This window comes from Parambassis ranga, chromosome 15 (assembly GCF_900634625.1).
Source record: "Parambassis ranga chromosome 15, fParRan2.1, whole genome shotgun sequence".
Lineage (NCBI taxonomy): Eukaryota > Metazoa > Chordata > Actinopteri > Ambassidae > Parambassis > Parambassis ranga.
This window is the reverse complement of record NC_041035.1, coordinates 13911404-13922746: the sequence shown is the minus strand read 5'-3', so window position 1 is coordinate 13922746 and position 11343 is coordinate 13911404. Positions and strand designations below refer to the sequence as shown.

The 11343-nt window shown below is 40.4% G+C and overlaps 1 protein-coding gene across 5 annotated transcripts; it reads right to left on the bottom strand.

Moving 5' to 3' along the window:
* Nucleotides 1-206: 206 nt before the first annotated feature.
* On the bottom strand, nt 207-11119 carry washc2c (WASH complex subunit 2C). 5 transcript variants are annotated; one of them, XM_028423170.1, is made up of 31 exons: nt 10986-11119; nt 9728-9871; nt 9380-9544; nt 8907-8975; nt 8654-8827; nt 8443-8536; nt 7715-7776; nt 7580-7633; nt 7381-7488; nt 7176-7260; nt 6974-7033; nt 6742-6866; nt 6563-6653; nt 6431-6484; nt 6156-6353; nt 5904-6055; nt 5589-5699; nt 5226-5315; nt 5044-5145; nt 4860-4961; nt 4612-4784; nt 4382-4502; nt 3806-4231; nt 3560-3688; nt 3345-3446; nt 3181-3255; nt 2913-2972; nt 2245-2454; nt 1399-2085; nt 1137-1308; nt 207-1021 (listed from the first exon to the last, which is right to left on the bottom strand). In XM_028423170.1, exons 2-31 carry the CDS (start codon nt 9869-9871, stop codon nt 876-878), a joined length of 4341 nt encoding a protein of 1446 aa, XP_028278971.1. In that variant the 5' UTR covers nt 10986-11119; the 3' UTR covers nt 207-875. The 5 variants fall into 5 exon arrangements, with proteins under 5 accessions (XP_028278971.1, XP_028278972.1, XP_028278973.1 ...); XM_028423171.1 differs by having other exon boundaries at nt 6156-6371; nt 6452-6484; XM_028423172.1 differs by having other exon boundaries at nt 6742-6863.
* Nucleotides 11120-11343: the final 224 nt, after the last annotated feature.

The following is an 11343-nucleotide window of genomic DNA, read 5'->3' as shown; positions in this document are numbered from 1 at the left end:
AACTGACGAAGGGTAAAGTGGGCGGACCAACACATTTTTCTGTCAACCACATGGGTTGTCTGTCTTTTCACATTATGATCATCTTTAAAAATGTGTGCACAGCCTGTAATTATCACTAGCTTTGATGTATTTTAATTTAATAAATATATTTGACAAGTTAAAATAAGAAAAAAAAGTCTGGAATGCAAATGTTTAAAGCATGGATGATTTAAAAAATAAAATACATTTTATATGAATTAATTATCCATTGATTTCTCCATTACAAAACTAGGTGGTAATCATGTTCTCTTTGTTTGCACTGGGCTTCCTGCATCATAAAATGATCAATATGTAAGTCTAGACAGAAACAACATGACAACATTAGAAATAATCACACATATTTCAGATAGCATAAAATATGTTTCTTTTTAGTTATTAAAAATGAATTTTCTTTATCATCACAGCCAAAGTTAAGAAATGGATGAATTTCTTAATAAAAACATTGTCAAAATGACTAAGACTGTAAGTAAACAGTGATTTCTCATGAAACATTATATGGCACAAACCCAAAGACATGGAATCTCACATGGCAAAGCCAAATGATACAAAGCAAACAAAACTATTTATTGTTTAATTTCTACAGGCTTTGAGGCTAAGCATATTGTGTTATGCTTATAAAGTGCTGTCATGTAATAATTTTTAACAGTATATGATAATTATGATGCTAAAATGATTTTAGAAAGATGACTGGAATCATTTTTCATTTGCCTGCCAAAAATAAGCCACAGTATTTATATGAATTTATATGAATAAATACTCTATCAACAGTGTATCCGATATTTTTCAGGAATCCAAATGACAAAACAATGAATCCACAATTGTACAGGTACCACAGTTCAGTTCCCGCCTAGAGCATTAAGCGGATCATCAAATATGTTGCTTGTATCCGCTGCTGCGCTGGTCTCCGGGGATGGGGTTGTTTTCTTTGATTTAGGGGGAGCCTTTGTCACTGGCTTTACCGGGCTTGGTGAGAAAATGTCATCTTTAAAAGAACAGGAGGTGCAATTATTTTTTGATTAAAAAATACATAAAAGAGCAAATGGCATTACAAATGTCCATTAAAATATGACTCGTGCATGCGTTTTATCATCGCTTACCCATGTCATCATCAAATATCGACTTGGTCTCTCCCTTTGTCTTGGCCTTCTGTTTTGGTTTTAAAGTGTCTGTCAGGTCTGCAAAAATGTCTACGTTATCATCAAACAAGCTGGCATCAATGGTCTTCTCTTTGTGCTTCTTGTGAACTTCAGGCACAGTGGCTACTTGTTCCTAGGAAGAAAGAAATTCAGCTAATAAGAGAAATAACCAGCACAAATGGTGACAGTGATGGTGTTTTTAAAAAATACAAATTAGAGGTACCTGCAAAATGTCCTTCTTTGGAAAACTACTGCTGTTCTTGATTTCTTTACCACTTGTGGATGTAGGAGTGGAACTGTTGCTCAGTCCAAAAATGTCCTCGTCATCATCATCGCCTTCCAAAAACGGCGAGGCCTTGGCTTTCTTTGTGGTTGCCCTGGGTTTAACCTTTTGGAAAAGGTCATCAGTGTTGTCATCAAAAATGGACGGGAGTGAGCTTTTGTCTTTCTTTGATACCTCCCCGCTACTGGCCTGAGGATGTGTGGTCTTGGTTGTTTGTCTGGTGTTGGATGAGTTAGTGACTGAGTTTGCTCCAAACAGACTGTCAGAGCCAAACAGGTCATCGTCATCAGGAGACAGCAACAGCTTAGTACTGCTGCTGTCCTTAGTAGTGTCTTTCTTTCCAGCTTTTGCTGATACTGGCAGGGTCAGTTCAGAGGGTCTGCGGGAGATTTGGGTGGGTGAAGGATGAGAATGTGCAGAGGCAGGGAAGGCTGAGGGTGAAGTGGATTTGGGTAGTGTGTCACTAGACTTGTCTGGAAAAGGTACGACTAAACCAGGCAGATTTGGCTTCTGCCCTGCAACATCTTCGTGGAGTATCTCTTCTTTATCCTCCATTGATCTCCGGGCTGCTTGCTGCCTTGCTGCTCTGGACTGGGGTCTTCGGAGTGCAGCACCTCTAGTACGATTCTGAATGACAAAATATTTTTTCTATTATTATTATTAAACTAGGATTTAGATGGGCTCGAGCACTGCCAAAGACAATCATGCCTGAAGCCAACACTGAGTGAGTGAAGTAAGGCAAGGTAGTCTGAACCCACAGTAGTACTCATGGTTCCAAAAACCCACCTTGTGTGCGCTGTGCAGAGTTGAGACCTGGACAGGCTCCTCAAAGCCAACTCCTCCCACACTGCCTGTCTGGGCTCCTACAGGAGTTGTGACAGGGCTAGGGCTCAGGCTGGAGCTGGACACTCCAGAGGAGGAACTAGGAGCCATGCCAGGGAGTACACTTATAGCAGCGCCAGGGAGCAATGCAGCAGGATTAATCATCAGACTGGCCTGGACATAAAAACAAAATCACCAAATACAATCATTAATCCAACTAAGAAAGGCAAGCTGAATCTTGAATCATACTAAAGGCATTTAAACAGAGTGACATACATAAAGCTACACATTTTCAGCTACTCTACATTCAGTCTCAATGTGGTTTCAAACCCCACATCATTCAGAACATAAGAAACTGTGGATGGAAATGATGCAACAGCAAAGTGGAAGAGTAACAATCAGTGAGACAGAAAGAGAAGTTCTTCCACTACAGTAAATCAAATTTGAAAACAGATAATTGTGTTTATTTTGATAAGCGTGCTGCTGTCATAAACAAGCTGGAATATGGAAGCCCAGACAGAAAAAAAACAGAGAAATGTATAAGTGGAAAAAGGATAGTCTTCCTGAGAAGGAATCAGAGTGAATGTCAGGAATGAAGACTTTTGAATCAATAAAAATAAAAAAAATATTACTTGGAGCTTCCCAATCCTTGTTGAGGAATCTTTAGGTTTTACAGGGCTTGTCGCAGGTTTCTGTGTGGTCAAATTACAGCATCAAAATATTATCCATTGGCATTGCCTATGATCGATCATCTAGAAACAACACTATCTTGCAAATTGATCACTACAAAAGTATAAAACCAAAAAGCATTTAACAAAAAACTAAATAATACCAGCAGAAAACGCACATGGTGTATGTGTTAATGGGTCAGAAACAAAAAAACACAGCACTAAAACTCACCTGAATCTCTGATACAGGTTCTGGACTGGCTAGTGGTGCTCTGTCGCTAGGTTTACTGGGTTTCTCTCCTACTTTCTAAGAATAAAAATGGAAGATTTTAGTGTTTACACAGCTATTTTCTTTGGAATACAGCCTTGATTTGATCATTCAAAACAAACTGCTACCGGAGGTGGAGGTTTTGGCTTGATGGAGCTGAAGAGGTCATCCTCATCGTCATCGGCAAACAGACTTTGTGCTGCTGGCTTGGCTGTGCTAAGCTTTGAGCTCTGGAAACACAACATAGTAATGTGTCCTTAATACCTAGTGCAATGCATTTCAATGTAGACACAGTGGAGTTAAGTTACTTTCATTTAAACTAAGAATATCTAAATATACTGACTGCAGGGTTCCCTGAGGTGGCAAAGAGATCAACATCTGGGTCGTTGTCCTTCTGCTGTGTCTGACTGAACAACAGTTCTTCATCCTGGAATACACCTGTGCTCTTTGCCTGCACCCGCTCCTCTGCTGGCTGTAAAAAACAGATATATAGAGAAACACATTTGAACATAATTAGGCCCACAAAACAACAAACAGAAATAAATAAATAAAGCACAGTGTTCTCAGGTTTCATGTAAAGCAGACAGACCTTCAGTGACTTTCCCGTTGCAGGTTTACTGGGCGTGAATATTGGATCATTCCAGTCTGATTCATCTTCCTCATCATCATCAAACAGACTGACAGTGTTTGCTTTGACTTTCTCTTCCTTCTTTTCCTCCTTCTTAATATTTGGTGGTGGGCTGTCCTTAGAGAGGAAGATATCATCTTGGTCTGTTTCATCCAGCGGATTCTTTGTCTGATTGTTGGCAAAAATATCGATGCCTCCGAACAGACTAACTGCTCCAGCAGGCTTCTTTTTAATTTCACTGCTCGCTGGCATTTTTGGGAGTAGTTCAGGGGCCTTTGTGGGAGGTTTCTCCTGCTCTGAAGCCTTTTCCTTTGCTGCCGTCCTAGAAACTGAAATCTCCTCAGACTTCTCTGACAGTGGGGGCAACTGAGAGGCCATATCAGGTGTCTGAAAAGAACAGATATTAAAAAAAACGAGTGTAATTAAATTTTTTTGGTTTAATAGAAAATCTTAATAGCCCACTGGGGACTACTGAAATTCTCTAATCTCCTTGTAGCTGGAGAAAAACTTTAAAATAAATAAATATATTGCACTTACTTTAGCTGGGGCTGCAGTGTTTGTCTGAACAGTAGGTTTGATGCCAAAGAGGAATCCTTTATCTTCATCGTTGTCACCCTCATCTTCGAACAGGAGAGCAACCCTCTGGGGCTTCTTCTGGCTATAGAAAGAGCAACAACAGAAGAGATCAAATGTCTTGGCTATATAATAAACATACCTCCATAGGGGGAGATTATAATTAGCATAAAATAATAACTGAAGGTTAATACCTTGAAACATTTGTTGGTGCAAACAAGTCATCATCATCCTCGTTGTCGAAAAGGCTGCTCTTCTGTGATGCTTGAGCACTGGGGAGACTGGATGGGGCACTGGCACTGGGTTTCATCCCTCCTGTCTTGGTGTCTGACTTTGTGGTGCTGCTTTTTGAACTTATCCATTGGTCCTGTTGTTCCAGCATTAAAAGGATCAGGTTGGACATTCAGCAAAACACAGCTAACATGACTTTTTATTCTCATACCTCATCATCGCTGAAGAGGGAACTTGATGGTGCCTTGCTGGGTTGTGGGGTGGAGGCTTTAGCTTGATTAGGTTTAGATTTAACTGCAGATGCAAACAGATCCTGCAAGGTGAAGAACCAGATTACAGTAGCAGACTCTCAACAAAAACAAGACTGAGTCATTTTAATTTGTGGATCCATTCACCTCCTCTTCCTCATCATCAAACAAAGACAAAGGGGCCTTGCTGGATTTGATCTGGGTTGTAGGTTCAGGCTTGGACTGGCTTTTAATGATGGCTGGAAACACCTGTGGAAGGAACACACATATATGGTGTAGTTAAAAAACTGTGTTTTAACCTCTGTTCTATTGATGTTTGAGAGTCTTACTTGAGTGTCCTCATCATCAGAGAAAAGGCCTCTGGTTTGGGGTTTCTGAGTCTGCTTTACATCAGGTTTTACATCAGGAGCAGGACCGTTCTGAAATACATGTGGATAAAAATATTACATATGAATATCTTACTAAATTCAGCATTTGAATATGCTTTTCTTGTTTCTATATTTAAAAAAAACCCCATGCCAGGATAAATTAATTTAAGAGGAATAAATAAGCAGGTATAGCCACAAAACACAAACATGAGAATGACACCGGCTGTTACAACCAGCTAGCAGTGCATCAGAAGACAAGTACCTAACAACACACTAATTTTAATAAGGTCAAGACTGCATTGTTTAAATATATTCTATTCAGACCTCTTCAGATTTTTCTGACTCTTCACTGGTGGACGGCTGACGTTTTCTCAGGCCCTCACTCAGCAAGTTTTTAGTCGCTGGACCAAACATAGAGATGGCTCCCGCTGGCATCTGAACACAAGTGTCAACACAAGGGACATACATTTAGACCTACCACGCTAAGCATGACATTCATACAGCTAATACCATACTGAGCCATTAGGTAAAACGTTGTTCCCCATCTTGTACAAAGTCAAGGCACTAACCTTTCTCACATGGTGTTTACCTTATGCCACAAACAACCTTTAAAAAAAACTACTACTACTTTAACTTCACCTTTTTCTCAGGTGGTTTAACCTCCTCTTCTTCTGCCTCCTTCTTGCTCTGAGTTGGAGTAGGTGCACTGTACTTGTCACTGAATATGTCACCATCCTCATCATCATCAAAAAGGTCAACGGCTTTCTTAGTTTTGGGTTTCTCCTGTCCGCCTGAAAAAAAAATGAAACACATTGAGAGTGAGAACACTCCTGGAGTGAGGATCCCATCTATAAATGGGCTGTAGAACTAAAGTGTTTTTCACTGACTTACCAGAGTCAGACTTTTTCAGGCTCTTACTACTGAAGAAGTCATCATCCTCCTCCTCATCATCAAACAGCCCACCTCCTCCTGCTACACCAGCTCCTGCAGAAACCTGTTTGGGTGCTGTAGGGGTCTTAAGAGCTGAAGTCCCATTCTCCTTGCACTCCTCTGAATCTGAGTCTTTCCCTGAACTGAACAGGCTGTTATCTGCGGGGGGAAATTGACCTGGTTTGTTTGAGAAAGAAGAAACTGACATGAGCTTTCATAAAACAAACCGTTACTACCTGGGAATATTGAAACAGCACCTGCTGGAATCTTCTTCCCAGGTTTTCTTGATTCTTAGATGGAAAGGAAAACATGTACGTCTCAATTTTCTAGCCCATTTTTTTCAAAATATCTGCACGCATGAGTCTTACCTTCAGTTTGAGGTGTGCTTTTAATGCTTTCATTCACTGTTTTTCTCTCTTCGGATACAGGAGGTTTTGGTGCATCAGAAAATAGATCACCCTGAAGGGCATATCATAAAACAGCACAAATCAAATTCTGTCTGCCAGAGATTCTGCTATGTAAAAGGAGCAATGAAATAATGATGTACCTCATCATCATCATCAAACAAGCCTCTCCCTCCACTGAACAGCCCGCTTTTCCCTCCAAATGGGGAGAAGTCATCATCATCCATCTTGGGAGGCTTGAACATGTCATCGCTGTCCTCCTCAGCTGCTATAACAATTTACATTAAGAATCTTGAACAGCATGTGTGGAACAATGGCTCTGCCGTGTAAATAACTAATGGAGAATTTGAAAATGATGATGAATGAGTGTCCTACCCTGTGGCTTTGCAGGCTTTGGTTCTTTTCTGCTTTTATTTTTCTTCTTTGATGTCAATGCTTTGAAGAAATGACAGAAAGAAAAGATCCAAAAGCATGCACATGCAGTGATGACTAACATTAACTATGACAGAAAAGCATGAAAACTCAAAGTGAGATAAAATGATAAATCACCAGTTGTTTTATAATGACAGGAACTTACATGCCCGATCTCCCTCAGGTTTATTAGCTGGTTCCCCTTTGATTCTGGCAGCCAGTTCATCAGCAAAGGATGTGGGGCCTGTGTCCTGAAAGTGACAGAAACAATAGGAGATTGCACCACATTGGTATAGTTTCCGACTACAAACCCAGAAATGTTTTTCTATTCTCCTCTGGTTTTGATTTCTTTGCTGTGGACACCAGCTTACTTTTATGTTGTCATCATCATCCCTGTCAGTTTCACCAAATATGTCAGAATCCTCATCCTCATCTTCTTCTTCATCATCATCATCATCATAACTCATCATGGACGACTTCTATATGAGTGTTAGAGGAGAATCCAAAATTACACATCTCTTTAGCTTGCAATGGTTTTTTAATCAGCTGGGCAAAAAAGGCACGTCTTACCTTTTTAATATTATTTGGGCCTTCCTCCTCCTGATTGAAGTCCTCATCTGAGTGCTATTAGATCAATAAATGAGTAACTACACACGTTTTTTAAAAACTTTGGAAACCACTGAATGGAGAAAAAAAGGGTCTTACTACTGCGTCTTTGCCATCTTCACTCTCAATCACGCTGTCTCTGTCACTGTCTACTGACATTTCTGAAAACAGATTTTTTTTTTACACATTCAGTGTTAGAAATATTCATTACAATGAGATCTGTTGGGAGACTGAAGGAAGCCTGTTTCAGAGATGAGACATGCATTACTGCTTGCTGTGTAATCTGTTAAAGTAGCAACATTCTGACATTTAGACATTACTTTTGATAGAGAGAGCTATGGTCTATATGTCATATTTGCGTGCAAAGGATTGTCAGATTTTGCTTCTCTCTCTCTCTCTCTCTCTGCAAATCCTGTCCTCATATTTCCTCTGCTCTGGAATACACACAGCCTCTCTTTCATGTAAGTCCTTTTTGTATCCATCCATCCATCTTTTGCACCCGCTTTGTCCTGTAGCACAGGGTCATGGGGAGCTGGAACCCTATCCCAGCTATCTTTGGGGCACACCCTGGACTGATCACCAGTCCATCCTTTTGTATAATCAATCCGTATAATATGATTGCATGCTGTCTGGACTTAAACCATGTTGACAACTATGTGTGAATACTACAAGATGTGACTTTCTGTCATGGACTGTGACCAAAAAGCGAATAGAAAGCTCATTCAGACATCAAGCCGACAAGTTCAGATGCTGTGAGTTTAATAGGAAGTGGGGTAGGGGTGGGGAAGGGGCTTTGAATTGCATTAAGAATTAAATCAATACATTACCATCGCTTGACAGATCGCCCAGTCCAATGTCATCCTGTTCCATAAAGGCCTGGGAACCAATCAGATATGGAAGTGGCCTGTCCACATAAAGATCCTAAAAGATTATAAAAAAAGCTATATATAAATATATATATAAATAACCAACTCAGTTACATTAATGTTAACATGTACTATCACAACCGCCTGTACTAAAAGCAAGCAGAAAGCAAACCTTGGGCTCTAGGATGGCTTCTACTCTGTCTGTGACCTCCTCGTCCTCTGAGTCAGAGTTTCCTGCTTTGATGTCCAGATGCTCAAAGGCTGACTCCAGCACTCTCAGACCATAATTAACAGCCTCCTGCATCTTAGGGATTAACTCTGCCTCTTTCTGCTCTCGAGTCTTTTCCTGCAGTAAAAATCCAACACAACAATTAGGGGGAAATTCACAAATTAAAAGGTTACATAAGGTGACCTGGTGAATATACCTGCTCGGGCTGTTTTTCTGAAGCATCAGGCTGGGGAACAGTCTCTTCTACTTCTTCATCATACACCCTCTGTAAAAGGTCACAAAGTAAAAAGGCCTTTCTGTAACACTAATACTAACATTTACAACATACACAATGTGGACAAAAGTATGTGGACATACAGCCATCGTGTGTTTGCTGGCCCTTACTTTTCTGACTTTCTGATCAAAGTTCTTACACACATTTCATTGAACTTTTTTTGTGCCATGTTGAAACAGTAAGGCCACAAATGCTCTACAACTTCAACTAAGAGTCAACTGAATGAACGTATTTACATTTAAGAATTAACTGACTGATCTTCTGCAGTCAATCGATCATGCAAACAATCATAAGCTGCAGATCTAGTGGACTTGCGCATGGTGTCCATTTACTTTTGGTCACATGGGGTAGTGTTGTGCACTAGTTAGAACTGAGGTTTAACATAAATACATTACATTTTCTATAAACTGTGTATTGGAGAGCATCAGAAAGTCGTTAAAGACAGAGTGCAAGCAGCTGTCGGTGGCCTTGGTGTCACGGATCAGACTGTCCAACTGCTTTTCAATGTCATGCGTCTTTGACAGCATTCTTTGTGAGAAGTCTTGGAGGAAGAGGAAGAGCTGAAAAAAAAACAGTAAAAAACAAGAATTACCTTTATTACATCAAAGCAGAACACATATTCTTGTCACATAATTGATGTTTAAAGCATTTTTCTCCATGTCTCACTGACTATTTTAAGTGTTGAATCACTTTTTTTTCTTGGCATTTTTCAGTGCTGGAAAGTGCAGTGCTTTCAGACGTACCCCTGAGTCAGCTGCCAAGGACCAGTTGGCACTGTTCTGCCGCATCTCTTCCAGAGTCCAGGGTCGCTCCCAAATCTGAGCATCTTTCTCCGAGTGTTCACTTCTGCTTGGGCCATTTGCTATTCCATCCGGCAACACACTCATCTGCAATCAGACCACTTGTTGTCATATTATTGTTATTAATAATTCATACTTTGAGTAGGCTTTGAAATGCCTGTTGGACCATAAAGGGAAAACGTACACTAAGGGAATATCACTGATCTGTCAGTAATGATGCAGCCCACATAGTATTTATTTTATTCAGTATGAAGAGCTTTTCTCTTTGAATGGGAAAGCTTGTAGGAATAAATGACAGTTCAGATGTTGTTATGCAAGGTGTATGTTCTGGAAGTCCAAACAATAAAGTATTTTAGAAACAAGTCATGGGGTTACTCCTCATAAAGTGCTCCTTTAAGACTGTGACTAGAGATATCATTGATAGAAACGAGATGAGAGACAGGTTCTGTGTTAAAGTCATTTTCCACATAAATGACCATGAGCTGAATGCCTGACAATCCTCGTACACATACATGAACCACAGTGCAAGCAGCATAAAGCAAGAGAAAGAATGTGCACAGTAAACAGATGCCCTGACATATTAAATACAACACACAACAGGAAATCCGGAGTTTGCCATTCCTCCTCAGGATAAAGACCATCAACAAATACAACAGCCACTATGATCTGCTGCCCTCTGGTCAAAGGTTTGCAACTCACCACTGTAAATCAACCCAGGAACAGATCTTACTTAGCAAAGTTTTTCTGTATATCTGAGGTACTCATGCCCGCTACATTACATTATATACTTGTGCTCGTTCTCCTACAATGAATTTAGGCAATAAAAGCATCTTCTAATTGATTAGTATGGGAATAACGTATTATTCCTCCATTTCCTCCCAGTATCACTGAAATTCTGAATCCCATTGATTCCCAAGATGAATCCCGTTTAACTAGTAGTTTTACTGTTACACTCGAATACAAAGCTAGCGCTAGTTTTGCGATGACGCTAGAAAGTAGCGGAAGGTTACATCCTGTGTCCACAGAAAGTTGTCTAATTGCCATTTGCTCCTACTAGAGTTTGGGTTGTGAAAGAGAAAGCGAGGACTGTTTGGCTAGAAGCTAGCATTACTTAGCTAGCCATAACCAACGGTAGCTAAAGCTGCTGTAAAAGCTACACAGAGCGCTATAGCGTGAAATAACTGAGTGCTCCCATGCTTACCTTGAGTACCTCTGATCAAATGCTGTCCAACACGGTCGATTGTGGTCACAAATGACGGAAAAAATAAGATCGATTATGCAAAATTTGGCCTTTCCCTCATTGGTCTTCTGACAGGTCAGCCATGTTCTGTCTGCAGACAGTCACCTGACTGCCGTTGCCTAGCAACTCAGGAAAAGTGGGGCGGAGTGGAACAATCCAACAAGAGAAGAAGCGAATACCGACAGAAAACTTATAAACAACACCGTGGATTTCACCTCTTAACGAGGATACTTAGATCTTTACAGCTTTCTGGGCCGAACTGGCAAAGTATATTTCTGCCAGATGTTCTGTAGGTCAGCACAGTAAGGCAGTATTGAAA